This window comes from Chenopodium album, chromosome 9 (assembly GCF_948465745.1).
Source record: "Chenopodium album chromosome 9, dcCheAlbu1.1, whole genome shotgun sequence".
Taxonomy (NCBI): Eukaryota; Viridiplantae; Streptophyta; class Magnoliopsida; order Caryophyllales; family Amaranthaceae; genus Chenopodium; species Chenopodium album.
In genome coordinates, this window is record NC_137842.1 from 68691843 (window position 1) to 68715308 (window position 23466).

Sequence of the window (23466 nt, forward strand, 5' to 3'; positions counted from 1 at the left end):
TGAAGTTGTTAAGTTTCTTTTATTAATAAAAAAAATTCTCTGATCTTAGTCTTCTTCTTACAAAAAAAGTTTAATCATTAATACAATTAAAGTAATATATTTACAATAACATTGTAAAAAGTTTATGATATTACTTGTGATTTATTCACAAAATACTAACTTTAAAGGAAAATATACTTATTGAATATAATAAACATCTACTATTGTAATAATGAGGTCTTAGCATATTGATTTCTAGTTTAAATTCCACCTAGAGGCTAGAGGTCAATACGAACTAGAGGTAATCAATGAGCGGGCCAGACCATGCCAAAGGTAAAAAAAAACCTGCCCATTCCACGGAACGGGCCGTAAAATGTGTGCCCAAACTAGACAAACCGGGCAGATTTTTCAGGTCAATTTCGAATCGGTCCAAAAAATCTAATAAAATTGTATAAATCGTTTTCCCAAGCCCAACCAATTTTTTTTTGAATCGACCCGATTTCGATAAAAAAAGTCTAAAGGCCGTCCAAAATCGGGCCGGGCTCAACTTGATTAGTCTAATACGAAATAGGCCCTAATTTATTGTGACAAAACGGTAAATCAACCCGACGATCATAAAATCAACCCGAAATGAAGCACGAAGACGACCCAATTACCCATAGTGCCGGCTCTTTCTAAATGTAGCTCAAAAAGACGTCACCAAAAATCCTACTCGTATCTCCCTTTACCGGCACAACAGTTAGGTATTAGCGACCGAAGAAATTCTCCGGTGATTTAGGTTTTGGCGCGCAGCTTACCCAGTGTCCATTGTCTAAAGTTTCTTAGAATATTACCTTGGATTACTTCATATTGTTTTTAGGGTTCTTTGATTCATCAGTTTACCAGGTAATTTGAATCCTTTTTGTTTTTCATTGTTTTATATGTTTATTATTGTTGTTTTATGATTATTACTTTATGGATTCATCTTGCTTCATAGCCAATTATACATAATGTAGCATATTTTGTGTGGAATTTGGAAAAACTAATGTTTTTTTTGTTTAAATTAAGTAATTTTTCCTTCTAATTTTGATATTTCTCAGTAAGGTTAAATTATCATGTGCTGTATTTTGAAGAAATGTGAAGATTTTAGTGAATGTTCGTATCAAATTTGTTCGAGTATTATGATTTATGAATGAGCTTGACAATTCATGTGTGTTTTGTTTGATGAGTATTTATGAACTTTTTTTGAGTAAGCTATGTTCTTCTAATTTTGTTCACCTGCATTAATGATTTAATTTTTCGCGGTTATATTTTGAAGTAAAGTGAAAATTTAGCTGAATTATGGTCCTAAAATTGGTTCCTGGTATAAAACTAGACCTTTTTTGTATTCAGTAATGAGTTGACTAGCATATCGCTGCATATAAGTGCTATTGGTTCATTTGTTTTACCTAAATAAGGAAATAAATAAGGCTATTGGTTCATTTGTTTGAAAATTGTTTTTATTGCAGTGATATTGATGAGCATGAGTAGGCAAAGGTCCGTGGGCGGTGGGAGTCAGCTTGTATTGGATTACCTGAAGCGAAAGCACACCGAGAATCCTAATTTCTATTATGCAATTCAGGGGGATCATGATCCTTTGACTGCCAATATTTTCTGGATTGATGCTGCCTCCCGCATTAACTATACCTACTTTGGTGATACTGTGGTTTTCGACACCTCGTACTGTAGCGATGGTTATAAAGTACCCTTTGCAACATTTACGGGATTAAATCATCATGGACAGCCAACACTTTTTGGCTGTGCCTTAATGCTTGATGAATCAGAGGCTGCCTATGTTTGGCTGTTCCAAACATGGCTTCATGCGATGTCAGGTCAAAGCCCAGTCTCGATCACAACAGAGCCTGCTAGGTTTGTGCAGATGGCAGTATCTCAAGTTTTGCCCAATACCCGGCTTCGTTATTGTAAATGGAACATGTTTAGAGAGACACAAACCCATTTGGGTCATGTGTACCAGTCACATCATACTTTTGAGGTAGAGTTCAGGAAGTGTGTTGATGACAGTGAGACGATTGGAGAATTTGAATCAAGGTGGGGAACACTTTCGGAGGAGTATTATTTGATAAATGATAAATGGATGCAGTCAGTTTATGATGCTCGGCGTATGTGGGTGCCTGTTTACATGCGAGACACTTTCTTCGGCGAGCTCTATGGTGATGAAAATGAGGGTAGAAATATATACTTTGATGGTTTTATAACTTCTGACACCACATTACAAGGGCTGATAAAAGATTATGAAAAAGCCATTGGGAGTTGGCATGAGAAGGAACTACAGGCAGAAGATGATACGAGTAATACAATGCCTATGCTGAAGACCCCATCACCAATGGAGAAACAGGCTGCTAATGTTTACACCAGGAAAATATTCATGAAGTTCCAAGAGGAGCTTGTTGAGACACTTGCTAATACTGCAACGGAACTAGAGGAATCAGAAGGAGTCACCATGCTTCGTGTAGCTAAGTTTGGGGAAGATCATAGTGCTCATATTGTTACGTACAATCCTCTAGAAACAAATGCTAATTGTAGCTGCCAAATGTTTGAATTTTCAGGTGTCATATGTAGGCACATATTAGCAGTTTTCAGAGCAAAAAATGTTCTTACTCTTCCTTCAGAATACTTATTGAAAAGATGGACAAGAAATGCCAAAAGCGGAGGTTCATTAGACGAACATTCTGTCAGGGAACTAACCAATGCCCGAGAGTCTCTGACTATTAGATATGACAACCTACGGCAAGAAGCCATTAAATTTGTGGAAGAAGGTGCAAAATCTATTCAGGTTTACAATGTAGCTATGAGTGCTCTGGAGGAAGCTGCAAAAAAGGTTGCTTCTGTGAAGAACCAAGGTCATGGAGTTTCACAAGGTCGCTCTCTGGCAAATGGTGACAGTTCAGTGGCATCCGTCCAACCTGCAGTAAGTTTAGCTTAAGCTTTGGAAATACCATTTACATTACAATGTCTTATATGCTGTAATTTTTAACTCTACCCTTTCTTCTTTATAGTAGATTCTTCCCTTTATATATTCTTGATAAGTACAAGTACTTACATGTGCTGCTCTTGAGAACTTTAAAACCTTATACACGTAGCACCTGTGGAAACTTTAATGTAGTATTAGTGGAACAATTTAATTTTACAAGTTATTGGCTAGGCAGTGGCATCATACTTCTTCTGCTAATTTGAAATTTACTGGCAGATTAAGGTTATCTTCTTTTGCATTTGTGAATTATGGGTCATTTCCAACTCAGTGTCGTTTTAGTGGAAACTGGCAATAAAGCTTTTGCTTGTGACTGCACCAATGGGTTAACTGATGACATTTGACACTTAGAATAATGCTGCAAGAATATGATGCTGCTTTGTTGTATGTTGCTGATAAGAGTACTAATTAATTGTTATGCTACAGGAAGAGAAGGTTAAGAAAATCCAAGAGTTGACAGCTGAGTTGGATATTACAAACAAGCGGTGTGAGGTTTATCGTGCAAACTTGCTGGCAGTTCTGAAAGATATGGAGGACCAGAAGTTAAAGCTTTCTGTTAAAGTCCAGAATGCAAGACTTAGTTTGAAAGAGTGAGTTGCCAAAAAACAAGCCAAGAATTTTCTTTAACTTGGTTGTAGATATTAGTCATTAAGGACCATATGGTTATTAGCAAAATGACATAATTCTAATTCTGTATTCTTGTGAGTTGTAAGGCGCATTCATATTATGGACAATGCAGTATGATAGACAAACAACAATTTTATCCTTCATAATCAGTATTCTGCTGATCTAATCATTCCTTGCATCCTGCAGCTAAAGGTTCAGCTAGCCTTTAGTATCCGGCCATCATTGCTTGCTAAAGGTGCCCTCAGAGAACAAGTATCCCGGAGCTTCATACTTTCATTCTATTTCTTCCCAAACAAGGTGCAGAGTTTTTCTTTATCCTCAAATTTTATGCCTTTTTTGCTGAACTTTGTTTTTGAGTTGTCTTAGCATTATAATATAGCTGGAGCCTGGAGGTGACCAGATGGCTCTGTTGTTCTGAGATCACCTGACTTAGTTTGTTGCTAGTGCTGGCCCAACTTGGGCCCAGTAAGGCTGGTGGGTCATGGGCCCAACCATAAAATCAGCCTAGCATTAACTGGCCCACTTAAGCCCACCCTGTTTGGCCTAGCCTTTTCTGGTGGAATTTTCAATTTTGACAAAAACATAAGGTCTGCCTGAAGCTCTGAACATGCCTGGAAAAGGCATGTTACCTCGTCCAAGTGTCCAATACTCCAACCTAATTTCCTTACTACCCAATCCTAGGTCACATGTCCATAGCTGGGCTTTGTTGTGAACTAGTCGAGGGCTTTAGGCCCACCTAGACTGGTTCACTCTGGCCACTTTTAAATTGAACTTATATGACTACAAGATCTCTTGCAGGCTGCATTAATGAATATTAATGTTTACAATACTACTTTATTGGTCATATATGGTCATCTCCTTGCATGCTAGAACTTTGTACTGTGTATAGAATTACTTTTGAGAAGGTTTGTATTCTATAAAAGACCATCATACACAAAATAGAACATGTTTGTGGATGTTATACTTACCTTAAAGGTAGAATCACTTAGCTTGCTTGCTAATAGCTACCGTACATGCTTAATATGTCCCAAGACTGCCTTATATTCCTTGTTTTTGTTGGCTTTACCAACATGACACCAAGCTACAAGAGTTAAATGATTGATAGTCTGGTTACAACATGACACCAACCTTGTAAGATTTCCAAAAGAGATTTCTATACGGTCATGTCTATCTCACAAGATTTTACTTTTTGATTAAAATTATGTACTACTGATCAAAATTATTTTTTTTAATAACTGTAACATATTTTTACTGATTAAAAGAAATTTTACTTATATACTAGTTATTCGTTATTTGAGACCACTGATTGATTTTTGAATTGGTGTCTTTAATAAATTTTTTAGCTTACATAGTTAAATATTTTTTTGGAAAAAGTCATTTTAATAATCCCAACTTCGTCCAATTTTCTTTAAATAATCTCAACTACAATAATCCCAACTTTTACCTGCGTTTTCTTTCTTCAAGTGAAAGAGGTTGAGTATAAGGGACTAAAGATTTGTGAGTTTAATAATAATAATAAAAAACTACGGAGTTGTGGTAAGATAATGTGTAAAAGTGTAAATATTGTAGGGTACTAGGGGTAACCTATTAGATTGAAAAATGTAGTGGTGAATAGAAAAATACATAAGCCAAGGCTAAACAAGTAAAATTCCTCGAGGTGATCTATTTAATTCACATAAACGTTAAATTAATTGTATGACATGCAATGCCATGAACCAAACACTAGGTCTAATTTGACTTTATTTTTAAAGATAGGCAGTTATTTGGAAAACAAAAAGTACTTCCTCTGTTTAGAATTAGTTGCAACACTTCCCTAAAATGGATGTTATTTTAGCTGCAACGTAACTATATTTAGTAGCATTGTGAAGACCAACACCCACTAACTCTCCTTTCATTATATAAGGGCTTTTTTTGTCCAATCTCATTCCCCATGTGGGAACCAAAGTCCACTTGCTCCATTTTCCTTAATTTGTTGCAATTAATTTGAAACAAAGGAAGTATATCAATTCAAATTTGAAGAAAAATTTCACAACATAATAAATCTATACTAAATATTAAAATGTTTATAAAATTGTGTATGTGCCACGTGTTTCTTTTCTTACACCTGTATAGCGTCACATCATCATTCAACGGCCTTTAGCATCTTGCCACATCATCTCATCCAATGATCTTAATTAAAAATGCATACAAAGAGATTTGAACCCCCAACCTCATTGAATGGAAACCAAATGCATTACCATCTTAGCTAGAATTAATTCATGTTTTATTAATCAAAATTTATATATAAATACATAAATGTATTAGAATACAGAATAAAAACCAAAAAAATCCAAAATAAATTATTAATGTCAATATATTCTAATTTACCCATGTTAAATAAATTAATAAGTCTTTTAAACCTTCTAATATAAAAATAATATTATTCAAAGTATCAATCTGGGCAAAGCCCGCGTCACACACTAGTTATGACATGATAAAAAACTCCTTTAACAAAACTACAAAAGGCAATAAATATGAAAATCAATCCGGATACTTTCCAATTAATGCTACTTCATCTATGGAAAGAAATCAAATTATATAGTAACAATTCATATTCACATTAATTTTCATACCTCACATTTAATACCATCTCTAATTATTGATCCAATGGTTCATTTCTAACAAAAATAAAAAATAAAATAAAATAAAAATAATATAGTCAAAGAGCATTATTTGTTCAATTCACTTATTCTCGCTCTCCAGCTTTCCTCCTTTTCTCTCACTCTTTCTGACTTTCTCTCTCTTATTTTCAACACACTGGATTGTCTTCTACCGTTTTTACTCAAGAAGACAACCCATCTTTCTTCAAAACTCATTTCTATCAAATTCAACCCATTTTCTCGGTGAAATTTACTCATCGACTTAATTATTTTTCGGTATACTTCTTTTTCTCTAAATATTTTGATTATATCACTTTTTCAATCCTTTATCTTGGTTTTATTTGTTAAATTTGGTTCCTTTTGATAATTTGATGTTTCAATTTTGATTGATTTGCGGTTAGCTTATGTATTTGTTTCTCCGATTTGAATTCTGGGATTGTTTCATGAATGTGGTTTTTGGTTTGGTGGTGTACTGGGTGTTGATTAAATTGATTGTTTCATTGGAATTGACTGTTATTATTATTACATTTGATATGCTGTTTTTTTTAAAGGAAAAATTGCCCGCAATAATTCGACCTTTTGGCCGTCCACTGAAAATAATCCCACCTTTGGATTATTTTTTAATAATCCCACCTTTACCCCTAGTCCGCTTTCAATGGTCCTAAGGTAATTTTTTTTTTTTGGGTTTGAAATACACGTGTCACTATACAATTTGACCAAAAATTTTAATAAAAAAATGAAAAAAAAAGTCAGCCAGCCACCCCTCTATCAGCCCCAGGCCCAGCCCCCTAAGCCACATCACTTTAACCACCACCATCCCGACCTCCCCACCTGACCGTAACCCACCACCATCCCCACCTGAACGCAACCCACCAAACCGAAACGCCACTCCCAACTGACTCCGACCGGAACCCTAGCCTAACCAACCCCAAAACTCCTTCGGAACCCATCAACCCCATGCCCATTCGAAACCCCACAAACCCTGATTCCAAGTTTCAGCACACGGAAAGAGGGGCTCAGGTCGGGGGACAGGTAAGGGGCCGGAATCGAGACAGAAAATGGTTTTCGAGGGTGGAGGAAGGTTGTTCTGCGTTTTCGTGGGGGAGAGAAGGGCTGGTGGTTCGGGGTTGGTTGTGTGGCCGGAATAGGGTGATAGAGGGGGCAGGGGATGTCGGGAAAGCTGGGATTGGTGGCTAGGAAGGTCGGCGCGCCGGGAATGGTGGCTGGGAAGGTCGGTGCGCCGAAAATGGTGGCAGGGGAGGTGGTTTGGCTGGTGGGTGGTTTTAATATTAATTAATTGTTTTTTTTTAATTTTTTTTTAATTTTATTATTTGGACTAATCGGGTGTCGACACGTGTCAAGTAACTTGCTAAAGCAAGTTAAGTAACCGGTTGGGACCAATAAAAAAGATCGGGGGGTAAAGGTGGGATTATTTTCAGCGGACGGACAAAAGGTCGGATTATTGCGAACAATTTTTCCTTTTTTAAAATAGTTTTATTCATTTAATACAATGTATATAGTTGTGTTAATATAATTTCTCCAAATGTAGTTATTTAATCTTGCATGTGTTGGTGGAGCATTAGTTGTATTTATGTTTAATCTCGAATTTTGAGGTTGTGTTGTGTGTTGTCGGGAGGGAGGGATGTAGTTTTCGTATACGACCGGAATACTAGGGCTGATGACCCTTTCAAAAACGCGACTTTAAATAATGAGTTTTTGATATAAACCTAGTTTTAATGACAATGTCCACAATTTTTGTTTTGGTTATAAAAATGACTTTTACTTTATATTTCATCATATGACTAAAAGACTATATGTTGCATTTTGTATTGAAATTTTAAATTGTATTAATATTAGAATTTTGGAAATCTTTTCTGTTTCAATCAATGAGGACATGAAATTTATTTGAGGCGAAGAAGAGGCATGATATTAGAGTAAAATAAAAAATGTAATAGAAAGGAAAATTTGTTATTAAATGGGCATGAAATTGGAAGAAAATAAAGATTGAGTTAAAGAGAGGAAGCATAAGAAAGGCCCCCCTTCCCCTGCCCCCACCCCCAAACAAAGAAAAGAAAAAAAAAGGTGTTCAAAGAGAGACACGTGGCATTCTAGATTTTCTTAAAAAGAACTCTTGTTAATTGTAGCTCCTAATCTGAATTTATCAAACAACCTGAAATTTTTGGTTTAAATTTTTATGTTATTTATCGTAATTATGTTCATTGGGCCTATAAACAGGTTTTGAAAGTTAGGATATGAGAGTTTGACCACATACAAGTTCAAATCAATAAAGGTGAAGTATCTTATTAGCCTTTTAAAGTTATAAGGTAATCTTTAGTGTTTTGATCCCTACTAGTCCGATTGTTTTGTTTATTTTAGAGTTTCATCTGTAAAGGGGGCCACTTTCCAAAATACTTTTTAAGACCCTGAAATCCTACAGCAGGGGTAAGAGTATGTACTGTACAATGTACACTGCCTGGTGGAACTTTGTATATTCTGACAAATATTTATTATAGCATAGGTTGCATTTTGTTAGTCTAACATAGCATATAAGTCTCAAGTTCATAAGGTGTCTGTATCAATGTGTTCCCAAGACAAGATCAAGTCACTTTTGCCACAGAATAGGGCTTGGAATGTTACGCTAACTCGGCTGAGTTTTGCTGAGTTTCTTATGCTGTAAACAAAAACTAAAGTATTTGCACAGATTACATGCCTGCAAAGTGAACTTCCACTTTATTACATGAAAAATCATTTGAAATGTTTTATTTGGTTCTGTATCAAGTTTACGAGCTGTATTATTGAAATGTTTTATTTGGTTCTGTATTTAGTTTACAAGCTGTATTATTATGTCTTTATTTTTTTACCATCAACTAATTTTTTCCTTACTAATGTTTTAATTCTATGCAGGTAAGTTGTGCGGGTGGGGTTTGGAATATAAATCAAATTTTCTAGTTGGAAGTTGTTGATACATCTTTGATTTGAGAAGCACAATGTCCCTAATCAGAGGTCAAAGTAGTGATGCTGAATCCAGTACTGAGAGCATTGAGATCAATCTCAATTCTCTTTCTCTTAACAATGGTGTGCTTCTTGTCTTTCTGAAGTTGTATGATGAATCCTCATTAATTTGGTTTTCAATAATTGATTCTAATGTGTTTTACATATGTAGTATATATATGTAGCTGATCAGGATGTATGCTTAAGCATAAGCAGTAATTCTGATCAGTCTAGCCCATGCATGACACAACATAATCACGGTTCACCCCTTCATTGCTGAAGGAACCAAACCATGTTGGCATTGTCCCAAGCTTAGTTGATAGTAATTTCAACAAAGTCCCTGGTTCAACTGGGAATGATCTCTGACATAATACTGACCAGGGTCTTTTAATGCAGGAGGTGCAGCTGTCGGTAATGTAGCTGTCGGTAATGTTGCTGAGCCAAGATTGTCAATGGGCTCCTCCTCTAATGTCGATTATTCTGTAGGAGCTCCCAGCTCTTTGGGGAAGCAAGAGGATATTAGCTCAGATCCTAAAGTCAGCATTCAAAATATAGCTGACGAGACAAGGGAAGTACCAGGTGGTTCAAGACAGACATTTGAAGTGGGAAGCTCTAGTGGTCCTCCTCAAGCAGAAAACAACTTGTCGAATAATCTTTCAGTTCATTTGAATGATTCTTCCTCCCATACATCATTGATGTCATCTTGGAATATTAATCAGATGAATGTTCAAGAACATCCTGTCTTGGGAACAGGCGCTGGTCTTCACTCAAGCTATAACACCCATCCTCGTCCAATCGCCAGTATCCTTCCTGTAATGCCTCATGAAAATTTCAACCAAGGGCTAGCCATCAATACCTTTCAGATCCCCACACTGTATAATCCACTCCTTGCATATGGGAATCCTCTTTTTCCTTTAGTTCTATATCCCTCACAATCACCATTGCCTATGTGGCAGTGGCTCAATGATATTTCTGTAAGTTCCAGGCCTTACACCTCACCAGACATGCCCAGGATGGTGCTTGCTCCTAGCTTTTCTGGAAATCTGTCTCAGTCGGCTTTTACTATCGACTCCAGTTTAAGGGCTGGCAATATAATTGAGAGTGGACTTTTGCCTGACCTACAAGGCCACTCACATCATCTGCATCATCACAGCCTAGCCGTTGGAAGCTATGATACTCTTGGTGGTGATTATATTCATCAAATGGAGCATAATTTATATTACCATCAGTGGCCCTCCCTTCCCTGGGCTCCTCTAACCACTAATCCAGCTGGAAGGCAGCAAACAGCATTAGATTTCCTGCCAGGGTTTGTTTCTCCTGGGATTGGTCCAGGATCAGGTGTTGGGAATTTTGTTTTCACTCCTAGTCCAAATCCTGCTACCTATGGGCATCATGGACATGACATTGTCGGCCAGAATTCTTATTTTTCGGGTCCATCAGTCACCCAATCTGGTCATCATCTAAGTCTTGGAGTACACCATGCTTCTCAGTCTACGGAGGCTGAAGTAGAAAGACATCACAGGCCAATGTCCGAGGTTTGTGAACTAGAGTATTCCCTTTTCTAGATTTACTCAAGCCACTTATTTTATTTATGTATCCTATATTTTAGATTGCCTACTTCACCTAACATTGTGGCAGGCAGAATCTTTGTTTTTTAATTTGCTGAGCTATTTTCAGTTATTATCGTCCATTTTTCTTTTTATTACATTACTTCCTCATTTCAGAGGAAAGCCATTTAATTTTTTTTTTTTTTTTAAACTTTTCCTGTCCAAAGGTGCATCACATGTTTTTAGATGAAGGCAGAGAATTTCTCAAGCTATATTGCTATGCTTGTTATGTTGTTGCAGAGTCAGTTTGCACAATTATTATAAGGAATCTATGAGACCTATTATGAACTGATACTAAGTAGAAATTAATTGATGCATTCTGTGGATTTATTTGATTTGGCATTAGCTCCTCATATCCAATATGTTTTAAATTTATGGCTGTGCATTAATTTGCATTTATTGTTATAATTATCCTTCATTCCTTCTCATTTGGATTACAAGTTACTGTTTCCATAATTTGACTTATAATGTTAATGATGGAATCATTACTGGAAGCAAGTCTATTAGCTAAGTCCAAGCTTTAAGACTAAGGATATTATTTGTAGTGGTAGATTACTTAAGGGGAAGTGGAGTCCATCAAATGATTGCAAATAAATTTGGAAGCAAAGTAATTAAGTAAGGCAAACTAGAAGGAAACTTTTATGCTTTAGGAAACGTCAATAAGGATATGCAAGATTTAGACTGCAAGCTTGATATTACATGTCGGTGCTTTCTAGTAATCCATCTGTTACACATTTATAATTCTTCCATTTATCTATGTGCTTTAGGTTTGGGTAGCATAACCATGTTTATTGACTTTTCCATTCATGTATGATAGGTTTTGTTGGTAATAAAATTTAGCTTTTTCCAGTTTTAGTTTGCTATGGGTACAGACATACTGTACAGAACTATAGGTTGGTGAATACTTGAAGAGAAATTATTTAGTTCTTAAAACATCAACACACATGGATATAGTTTGACAGACCAAGTCTACAACTCAAGGACTGTGTAGATGATTTTCTGATCAACCATGAGTCTTGTGGCTGTTTGTTTGGTTTTGGTTTTGGTTTGGACACTAATCATTACCTCTTTTTTGCATAAATAATGGCAAAGGCCAATATTTTATGCTTCGCCTTTAGGGTGTTTTTTTATTTTTTTATTTTTTATTTTTTTTTTTTTTATGCTTAAGTGTCTAAATCGTCTTAATGTTTATGATATTACGTCTTAGAGTTGGTATATTCCCCTTGAGTTAGGATGTTGTGTATCCTTTGTAAGTATTCCCATTATGGTAGAAAAGGGGTATCTAATCAATTGTATGACATTGTTTCCAAGTATATTTAAGATTTCCTATCACCTCGTCTTGCACCCTACAATCAAAGCGGTAGGAACTACTGACTAGTAGCTCATGAAGAAGATTCTTTGTATCTGAAGATGATAGCGGAAGACTGAAGAAACATGCAAGACATGAACATCACCTATGGTAACTTGTTCTTGCCAAAAGTGGATATCCATATGAAAGTGATTGGCGGGAATCGGATTGCAATTAAGATTTATACATTGTCACTAGATATTGCAATGGTCTAAATCGTCTAATGCTTATGATATGGTGTGTTAGAATTGGTAAATCCCTCTTAAGTTTGGATGTCGTATATTCTTTTAATGTATGTCCATAACGGTAGGAAAAAGGTGATTATAAGAGATTGTCTACACAAGTATTCTAAGATATTGTTAGGTTGATATAAGAATTAACACTTTGTTTAGATATAAGGAAATGGAAGGAAAAGAAGAGAAAGGGAGGAGGATAATTTCTCTTGTTTGGGTAAAAAATTAAAGGAGGAAGGAGAAGGAGAGGGAGAGATATATTTTCTCTCTCTCTCTCTGTAATACGCATTATTCCTCCAAATTTGGAGGAAAAATGGAGCTTACCTTTCCCCTCCCTTTCCTTTGTTTCCTTCTTTGCTATCCAAACCAAGTGATAGGGAAAGGAAAAGGAAAGATTTGGAGAGCTTTGGAAGGAAAATGGAAGGTCACTCTCCCTCCCCATCTCCCTTTCTATATACCCTCTTTTCCTTCGCCTCCCTTTCCATTCACTATATGCAAACATAGCGTGAATTTTCATAGACATTTGTATTTCTTTGGAATTAAAATTCCACATTAAAGCTCTTTGGAATTGGCTAAAGTTTGTTGTTGTTATGAAAACATTTTGCAAATCATGGGAATTGAGTTATCAAGGGGGGTCGGTAATGTAATTCCTATGTTTTGTGCACATCGGAAATTCCCATGAATTTGCGTTTTCTACATTTTCACTTTTTGTGGCCAACCAAACTAACCTCCTATCCAAATTCACATAAATTTTAGTTCCCCTATTTATACCAAGCAGTACTTAGCTATTTTATAACTTTCTTGCACCTTGCAACCTAAGTAATAGGAGAACGATAGCCCAATTGGATCGGTAGATCAAAAGCTGATGAGGTAGATTCTACTTGTAGAATTTGAAGATTTTGCATAGCGTAAGAGGAAGGAATATGCTAGACACGAGCAACCCCTAAAGCAACTTGTTCTCGGCTAAAGTAGAAATCCATTTGAATGTGACTCGTGGGCACCTAATTGCTATTGAGGATTACACATTGTCACAAATCACAATGATGGGCTAAATTGTCTTAACACTTGTGATATGATGTGTTAAAATTGGTAAATTCTCCTCCAATTAAGATGTCGTATACTCTTTTAATGTGTATCCCTTGTTGTTATAAAGGGTGATTTTAAGGGATTGTGTACAAGAATATTGTAAGATATTCTATCAATCTCCTGACCATATAAATGCGGTTGGAGAACGGGCACCCGATAATCAGATATGTATTAGTTGATGGGGAAGACCTTTCGTGAAGAAATTGAAGATGTTTGCTTAAAGAGGAAGGAATATGCTGAACACAAACAAACCCTAAAGTAACTTGTTCTCGTGCTAAGTGGAAATCCATTTGAACGCGATTTGTGCCTTCGTAGGCATCAAATTGCTTTTGAGATTTAGTCATTGTCACAAAATGCCATATTAGCTCCAATAAGAGGCCATTGAAGCTTAAACGGTATATTACACATACAACAAGTCTAGATCAATAGAGTTACTTACGTTTGGAAAATGAAGAGACTAGATTGTTACCTAAGAACACTCCATAGTCGGAAGTAGAATGATGGATAAACATGTAATTTACATGTTTGATCATATCAGACTTGGAACGAATATCCCTTATAGACCATCGACATGACTATTGCACACGGTTCTTTTGAGCTATAAATTTCAAAAGAGAGTGTACTTTAAGAGAACACATCTTAAAAACTCAATGATAGCATATCATTTGAATAGCGTCATTGATAGTTTTTTTTTTAATTAGTATTTTTGTAAAAAAAACTAAAAGATTCTTCTTTGATTAGGATCTTGAAAGGATTTATACATTCATTGTGCAATATCTACTTTCAAGTTGACCACCTTTCTACAATTGCTCATGTTGAATGACAGAGTGATATTGTAATGGCATCTTGGTGTTTTGGAAATAGCAACACCTTGGAATAAATTTACAAGCAAACTCTAATTATCACCTGTTTATCATCTCTTTGATATTGTTTTCGTGATAGCAAGCTGATGTGCAAACACCCACTAATTTCTTTATTTCTCTTCTCAATAGTTGTTTATTTATTTTTTTATGAGACTTATCCAAGCTTTATGTTACCTTATTCTCTCCTTTAAATCCTATACTTCCTGTGTATATTTTAGGTTGATACTTTAGGGAGCTTTTACTGACACTATAGTAATATTTAGCATCTGTAGGAGGCACATGGGTCGTTACAACCGTTAACAAATATTTGCCTTTCTTCTTATAGGTTTCTTAGGTTGAGACTTTGCGAAGCTTTTCCATGTTCTAGTTTCAACTGTTCGAAGCCTCAACTTTTACCATTGATGCAATGTTTCATTGTCATGTATGTCCTTTGTTGCTAAGAGATCATGTACACCATTCTAGACATGTCAAGTTGTCAACACAACAACTTCTTAAAGATATACAAGTAGAATGTGTTGTTAAGAAAGATTGTTCATCTGAAAGATTCACCTATTTTATTCCAATGCATTAGAAAACATTTATTCCTATGAAATTGTTTTAGTGACATCCCTGAACAAATAGGCATGTTTTCCTAATTCTCTTTCATAATTTTATCTATCATGCAATGTTGGGTGCTTCAGTACTAGAGTTTGATTGTCACGTGGATGATTCTGTCTAAACAGAAATCTAATTGGTTGAACACTTAGAACTGTTGTGAAAAGGATTCTGGTACCTGCCATATTTGTACATATGTTTTTGGACGGACATCTTGAATATTTATTGTTGAAGTATGATTCTTAATTTCTTATCGGTAACTTGCTGATAATGCCATAGAATATCTCTAGGTGAGAACTTCTTTCAGGGATACTTACTATGGCTAGCTGCTCGTAGCATTTCTAGATTGAGATGGTCAGGTGGACATTAGTTTCTCTTTCCTATCTGGCTTGACCCTCTGAAATTGAAAGCTCTCAGACGGTTTGCTTGCTTATTCTGACTTTTCGCTCGTAATTGGACATAAAGGGCCTCCAGCCGAGAAATGGAGTGAGCGGATGAAACTATGTAAAAGAAAAACTGACCCCCCTGGTGGAGTACAGTCCCTGGCTGGATCTTCCCTTATTAAAACATGTTTCGCTATTAGAACTAACAGCCTTTGCAGACACTAACTTAAGTCGTTGCCTTTACCTTCACTTCTTGTTATGTAATCTTTACTCATACAGGATCAGCTGGCCTAATTCAAATTTATTACGTAGTATTTCATTATGTTACTTCATATTTTCAGTGGTTCTGCATCATTTAAAATAGCAATAATTTCTTTGTTTGTTCATGTTTTGTGTTTACATTTTTCGGTCAATACCTTGTATTTCTACTATGCTTTTGTATCATCATATTTTTTTTCATGCTTTTCCTATGTTATTTGTCTTGCCTTGGTTAGTAACTTATTTTTGCTGCTGAGCTATGGAGCTTAATGCCTTAATGTTTGCTCTTACTTGTGTAGCCACATCTTCAGAATATTGTTGGTGCACAGATTGAACACCAGATGTACTTGGTGCAATCACAGGTATCTTAGAATAATAGCTGTAATTAAATCGTGTTCTTATAATTTTCCTCAGTCACCTAGCATCATATATGGTATCATCTGATTTATTTCCATTCTCTATTTGATGTTCTGCTTAACTAGTAAAATCTTTCCCTTCATAATAAATTTTATAACAATGGAGATTTATAGCTTCTTCACTCAATATAATTAACAACATATCTTTATTCTTTTGGTAAAGTCTTGTTAGTACCAAACATAGGAACGTATGAAAATCTATAAACTTTAGGATGCTGCATCGTGTGTTTTTAAGGAATTTGGAAAAGGTTGTCATGAGAATTTAAATAAAGTGTAAAATATCAAAATATTATGATATTTTAACTTATTTCTTCCCCGCTTCTCAATTTCTTCTCCTCCCTTCCCTGGGTGATTTCATGCCATCTTTATCCGTGTATAATTGATTTCTTCAATGAAAGCGAACTCTTTGGCTTTATGTTTTCTTATATCTTCCTTTCCTGAATATGCACCTACTAGTTTTCATATTATATGAACAATATAATTATCTTTTAAGAACAAAAATAGAGGAACTCATAAAAAGGGTGAGATTCTGATTCAGCTGAGCTTTCCAGGATGCTGTTGGCAGCTCCTTCTTCCTAAGGGGGTAGTTTATTGCTAATTTACGTCAAGAAGGCTCCCTTTTACATAATTTCCCTAATACAGTTTCTTTCTTTCTTTTTTTTTTTTTTTTTTTTTTTTTTTTTTTTTTTTTGTTTGTTTGTTTTGTTTTGTTTTTTTTTTTTTTTTTTTGGCTCTGATTTTATCTTCCTCTCACTTTGCTTACTCTTGTACAGTTGTACTGCATAAATATTGAAATACAAATGTACTGATGTTCCACCGATTTTAATTCATTTGTATCAGGCAGCACTTATGCTTCCAGTGCACTATGTGCATCACATCGCAATTGGGTATCCAGTGGGAATGTTTCTGCAAGATATGCACCATGTTATGAGACTTGACGTAGAGAATATGTCGTATGAGGTAATAGTTGCCTATTTATTTTCCTCTAAGGTCAATTTGTGGGTCACCTTTTATTCCTAACACAATGCTAGTTATGTTCCAGGAGTTGTTAGCTCTAGAAGATCATATTGGGAATGTTTCTTCTGGTTTAAGTGATGAAACCATTATGGAGCTTCTAAAGCGGAGATATTATGAATGTGCTGTCAAAGAACCTATTTCAGATGATGAGATATGTTGCGTATGCAGAGTAAGTATTGATTTTCTAGTCATATCATATAAGAGAGTTGCTCCCTCTATCTGACTTTGTAGACTTGTAGTCTATGTTAATCGGACTCTTCATTTCACCTCACGTACCAGTGTCGGACCCTCGACACTCGGACATGGGTATGACACCCGGACACTTCACTTTTAGTTCATGGATTTTTTTTCGCAAAATAGCCGAGTCTGACGCTTGGACACGTACCCATGTTGGACATGGGTACCCGAGTCCAAGTAACATAGCTTGTAGTCGCATATAGTATTTTAGGATGTCTGAAATTATTACCTTTTTCAACATCATTATGGTTTGTGACTAGAAATAAATATGTTTCTCTTAAAAGAACGTGGTTGCTGATAGAAGAGATTTAAGCTTAGAATTAATATAAAGGATTTTTTTTTATATCACATCATATCTATGACTATGTGAATTATTTATTTGAGTAAGAGAATTGGACTGACTGGAAATGTTGCAGTGGATGAACTCATGAAGTTAACCTTTTCTTGCCTTTACTCTGTTATACTCACTTGAAATGTGTTATGTACCAGATTCTTGCGACACAATTAATATTAATTTAACACAATTAAGGGGTAAGCTTGAGTATTTTGATTAATGAGCAACTGAATTACAAACTAACAAGGATAGGCATACCTTTAGGCTATGAGTCTCTCAGTGACTTTAGGCCACAAATCTCACAAGGAACTTCACTCAATTTTCTGGATAATTACTACTGCTCCTAAACTACAATACTTATACTCAAGACTTAGATAATACATGTGACATTAATTAACTAAAATAGAAACCCACAATGACCATGATTAAAGGAAGCTGCTTTCTTTCCTTAACTTCCCTTTAATGGCCTTTGTCCGGTTGCTCCTTGTTTCCTGCCTCCTCTGACCTTGGCTGCCCCAACTCCTTGGACCCACTAAAATAGAAACCCACAATGACCATGATTAAAGGAAGCTGCTTTCTTTCCTTAACTTCCCTTTAATGGCCTTTGTCTTGTTGCTCCTTGTTTCATGCCTCCTCTGACCTTGGCTGCCCCAACTCCTTGGACCCTTGTTGCCCTCTCTTTGTGTGCCTCGTATACACCAACATTGGTGGTTGACTTGCGGTGTTGACCCCGTTGACCTAGTTCATAACATCACTCCCCCCTTTGAGTTTCACCTTGTCCTCAAGGTGGAATGACGGAAACCGCTGCTTAATGGCGTCATACTCTTCCCATGTGGCTTCGAACTCGGGCAGGTCTCTTCATTTAATTAACACCTCGAGACCCGGAGTGGTTTGTTGCTTCCCCCAGCGCACTTCCATGAGTTCTTCCGGCTTTACTATCATCTCCAAGTCCGGCGACAATTGTTGAGGAATGAGGGGTTGGCAGGTGAGGCTCCCCAAGGCGCGTTTAAGTTGGGATACATGAAAAACAGGGTGAATTTTGCAATTGTCAGGCAAACGGAGTTTGTACGCCACTCGCCCAATTTTTTCCAATACTTCGAAAGGACCATAAAACCTTGCCGCAAGCTTCTCAAAAGGCCTCCTTGCGAGGGATTTCTGACGGTATGGACGTAATTTTAGGGACACCTTTTCACCCACCTCAAACAGCCCCTCCCTTCGGCTCTTATCAGCGTTACTCTTCATGACCTGTTGTGCCCGATTGAGGTTCATACGTAGCTCGTGCAAAATTCCATCTCTTTCCTTCGATGCCTCCTCTAAGCTGCTGACCACCGTCTCATTAGCCCCTAATCGCCATAATTTCGGAGGGTCTCTCCCATAAACAATTTTGAATGGAGCCATTTTAGTCGACGTCTGAGGGTATGTATTATAAGAGTACTCCGCCCACGGCAGCCACTTAGCCCACGTTCGTGGCTGTTTTGCAATGAAACACCGAAAGTACGACTCCTAACACTTGTTGACGATCTCCGTTTGATCGTCGGTTTGGCGGTGGTAGGCCGTGCTTCTTTTGAGCTGTGTGCCCTGCAATCGGAAGAGTTCCTTCCAAAAAGTACTCATGAAAACACGGTCTTGGTCGGAGACAATTGATGAGGGAAAACCATGAAGTTCAACAATCTCCTTCACGAGATAATCGGCCACCTTAAGGGCATTAAAAGGGTGCTTTAGCCCAATAAAGTGGCCATATTTCGACAACCGATCAGTAACCACCGGTACGGTGTCAACCCCACGCGACAACATCAACCCCTCCACAAAATCCATAGAGATGTCTTCCCAAATTGCATTGGGAATCGGCAGCGGTTGAAGCAATCCAAGTGGACTTTTGGTGGTGGACTTGCTTCGTTGGCAGACTTCACTCTCTGACAAACTTGTCGACGACCTTCCGCATCCCGGCCTAGAACCAATCAGTGGAGATACGGAGGTAGGTTTTGATCTCCCCGTCGTGGCCTCCCACCGGTGTAATGTGATACTCGCTCAAGAAGAGGGGGATAAATTTAGAGTTAAAGGCTCGATCCCCTTCAATATGAAAACCCTTGGGCCCGCCCTTTCCCTCCTTAAGGCCCTTAATGATGCTGGCCAACCATTTATCAACTTCAAGTTCTTTCTCCAATTCGGCCCAGTCCACGAATTGTGAGTGGACCATGGCTTTTATTTCAGCCTTACAAAAATCACCTTCTTCTTCACTCCCTGGTTTCCTTTGCGAGACAGAGCATCAGCGACTCGGTTCGCGGCTTCTGGTTTGTAGTGTATTTCGAAGTCGAATCCCACTAATTTTCGAATCCATCTTTGATATTCGCTCTCTACTTCGCGTTGGTGTATCAAAAACTTCAAACTTTGTTGGTCCGTTTGAATCACGAACGTCCTACCCAACAAGTGATGTCGCCACTTAGTCACCGCAAGAGCTATGGCCATAAGCTCCTTTTCATAAATGGACCTCCCTTGAGCACGAACTCCCAACACCTTGCTGTAATAGGCGATTGGTCGCCCTTTCTGCATCATTGACTGCACCTAGGCCAAAACCCGAGGCGTCCGTCTCCACAATAAACTTCTCCCTAAAGTCGGGCATCGCCAAAATGGGTGTGGTAGTCATGGTTGCCTTGAGTCTATTGAAGGCTTGAGTGGCCGCTTCCGGCCAACCATACGAATCCTTCTTTAATTGCGAAGTCAAAGGTTCCGCAATTCGAGCATAGTGATGCACAAACTTGCGGTAATATCCCGTAAGCCCCAGAATCCACGGAGCTCCTTGAGATTCCTTGGCACCTCCCACTCGAGAACCGCTTTGATTTTCTCTTGGTCTATGGGAACACCTCTTTCAGAAATCACGTGGCCTAAGTAAGCCACCTCCTCCTTCCTAAATTCGCATTTCTTCCAATTAGCATAGAGGCTATGCTCCTCTAATTTTTGCAACACCAACTTGAGATGTTCCCGGTGCTCCTCGACCCTCTACTATAGATGAGGATATCGTCGAAGAAAACCAACACGAGTTTCCTAAAAAATGGTCGAAACACATCATTCATCAATGATTGGAACGTTGCCGAGGCATTAGTAAGCCCAAAGGGCATTACTAGGAATTCATAATGTCCCTCATGAGTCCGGAACGCCGTGTTGTGTGTTTCCTCCGGTCTCACTCGTATTTGATGGAACCCCGATTTCAAGTCTAGCTTGGAGAAGATTTTCGACCCATGTTATTCATCTGGTAGCTCATCAATTACGGGGATCGGGTATTTGTCGGGGATGATTTCCTTGTTCAAAGCCCGATAATCCACGCAAAACCTCCACGACCCGTCTTTCTTCTTGACCAACAACATCGGGCTTGAGAATGGGCTGCTTGACGGAGTGATGATTCCTGCCTCAAGCATTTCTTGGATCATCCTTTCATAGGGCCTTACTGAAATTGGATCACAACCCTCCCTTAAAATAATTGAGTGTTCATGGCCCCTTTGTGGTGGAAGCCCACTAGGCAACTCAAAAACCCCCTTGACCTGATCCAATAACTCCTTCGGGTGCGCCTGATTTCGTTGGGCCTAGCCCATCCTCTTCTAACTTGTTAACTTCCATCAAAATCCCTTTTCTCTTTGGCCATAACTCTCATCATGGCCTTCAAAGGAGACTTGGGCCTTTTCCAACGATGGGTCGCCAGTAAGCATCACCGGTGTTCCCCCAATCGCAAACTTTATCACGTGGGTCCTCCAATTAGTGACCACCAACCTAGTTTTTCTAACCATTAGACCCCTAAGGCCCTAAGATCACCTCCGCATTGCCTAGTGCTAAGGGTAGAAAGTCCTCTACCACGGTGACCCCCCATTCAATTCCACGTTCACACCCTTACATACTGCGTCACCACGAACCGTGTCCCCATTTCCCAAGGCAATCGAAAATCCCCCACCTTCTTCCACCCTAATCGCCGCATCCTGCACCACTTTTGTGGAAATAAAATTGTGAGTGGCCCCCGGGTCCACCAATGACGATCACCTCTCTTCCTTGCACCACACCCTTCAATTTCATCGTTTTAGGATTAGACAATCCCACTATCGAACATAGAGACACCTCCATCAGAGGTGGTTCACACATCACCAACTCATCTTCATTCTTGATTTCTTCCTCATCCACCCCTTCACTCACGATTAAGATGCTAAGCTCCTTCCGCTTACACCTATGGCCCACACCCCACCTTTCGTCACACTTAAAACACAACCCTTCTATGTTTCCAATGACCCCCGCCACCCCTGCCGCGGTCTCCGCCGTCCCTCTAGCCGCCGTGCCACCCTCCCGAGTCAGGGGGTGGCCACTCTTGCTCGTCCTCTGGCCTTCCTCCTACAGGCGTCTGAATCCGGTCCTCTTCTAGCTGTAGGCTGTTCTCGCCGTCGAGGTGAACCACCGGACGTACTGGCTGTTGTGGCTGGCTGTGTTTCGCCGCCTTCAAGTCATCCTGCAACTTCGTGATCTTCGCACGATCAATAACCCCTTGAGTGTCGACATCGACACGGAAACGGTCTATATGGCCCTCCAGCCGAGTGGTGGCAGCCGCCAGGGCATCCTCCATCTATTTCCGGTCGTCCTCCATTTTCTTTCGTTCCTCCTCCATGGCAGCTTTCACCGCCGCCGCCACTACTCTGGTGAGGGAATCTCCTTGCGGCTGGAGTTTTTCTTCGATGCTGCCTACTGAGTTTTCAGCCCGGTGAGGGCTTCCTCCACAGCGGTCAGGCGTTGGGGTGTTCTGGCCTCCTTGATCGGTGCTCTGATACCAAGATGTTATGTACAAGATTCTTGCGACACAATTAATATTAATTTAACACAATTAAGGGGTAAGCTTGAGTATTTTGATTAATGAGCAACTGAATTACAAACTAACAAGGATAGGCATAACTTTAGGCTATGAGTCTCTCAGTGACTTTAGGCCACAAATCTCACAAGGTACTTCACTCAATTTTCTGGATAATTACTACTGCTCCTAAACTACAATACTTATACTCAAGACTTAGATAATACTTGTGACATTAATTAACTAAAATAGATACCCACAATGACCATGATTAAAGGGAGCTGCTTTCTTTCCTTAACTTCCCTTTAATGGCCTTTGTCCTGTTGCTCCTTGTTTCCTGCCTCCTCTGACCTTGGCTGCCCCAACTCCTTGGACCCTTGTTCCCCTCTCTTTGTGCGCCTCGTATACACCAACATTGGTGGTTGACTTGCGGTGTTGACCCCGTTGACCCAGTTCATAACAAAATGTTGCAGTGCATGAAGTTAATCTTCTCTTTCCTTTACTCGGTTTGTTGTACTGACTTGAAATGTTGCAGTGCATGAAGTTAACCTTCTCTTGCCTTTACTCAGTTTGTTATACTGACTTGAAACGTTACCATGACATGAGGTCAACCTACCCTCTTTTCCTTTCCTTTTTTATTTACTGACTTGAAACGTTATCATGGCAGGAAGAGTATGCTCAAGGAGAAGAAATTGGAGAGTTGAATTGTGGTCATGAGTTCCATACAAGGTGTATCAAACAGTGGCTCATCATCAAAAATACATGCCCGCTCTGTCAAATGAAGGGCTTGGATGCATAGCACGCTGCAGGAATGAAATTTATTGCTGTAAAGTAGTTTTATAAACATCTTTAGCAATTTGCTGCAGTTACTTTGGTTTAGCATCTTTTTATATTGGTTTTTTCTATTGAAACTTAATAATGTGGACGTTGTAAGTGTATATGGACCCACAGTCATATAAGAAGCAACACATCTGTTGCAAATAGTACAATAATGAAAATCCTTTCTTCGGAATTGTACATTCTTCCTTTTT

General features: G+C 38.3%; 2 protein-coding genes across 3 annotated transcripts; both read left to right on the plus strand.

Annotated features, from left to right (window-relative positions):
- Positions 1-668: 668 nt before the first annotated feature.
- On the plus strand, positions 669-3907 carry LOC145560342 (protein FAR1-RELATED SEQUENCE 9-like). 2 transcript variants are annotated; one of them, XM_081621597.1, is made up of 4 exons: positions 669-864; positions 1467-2926; positions 3413-3576; positions 3800-3907. In XM_081621597.1, the coding sequence occupies exons 2-4, from the start codon at positions 1475-1477 to the stop codon at positions 3801-3803; spliced, it is 1620 nt and encodes a 539-aa protein (XP_081477723.1). In that variant the 5' UTR covers positions 669-864; positions 1467-1474; the 3' UTR covers positions 3804-3907. The 2 variants fall into 2 exon arrangements, with proteins under 2 accessions (XP_081477723.1, XP_081477724.1); XM_081621598.1 differs by lacking the exon at positions 3800-3907 and having other exon boundaries at positions 3413-3765.
- LOC145560341 (uncharacterized) lies at positions 3800-23430 on the plus strand. Its single transcript, XM_081621595.1, has 7 exons — positions 3800-3910; positions 9157-9327; positions 9640-10778; positions 15915-15977; positions 16872-16991; positions 17074-17217; positions 23103-23430. The coding sequence occupies exons 2-7, from the start codon at positions 9240-9242 to the stop codon at positions 23232-23234; spliced, it is 1686 nt and encodes a 561-aa protein (XP_081477721.1). The 5' UTR covers positions 3800-3910; positions 9157-9239; the 3' UTR covers positions 23235-23430.
- The last annotated feature ends 36 nt before the right edge of the window (positions 23431-23466 follow it).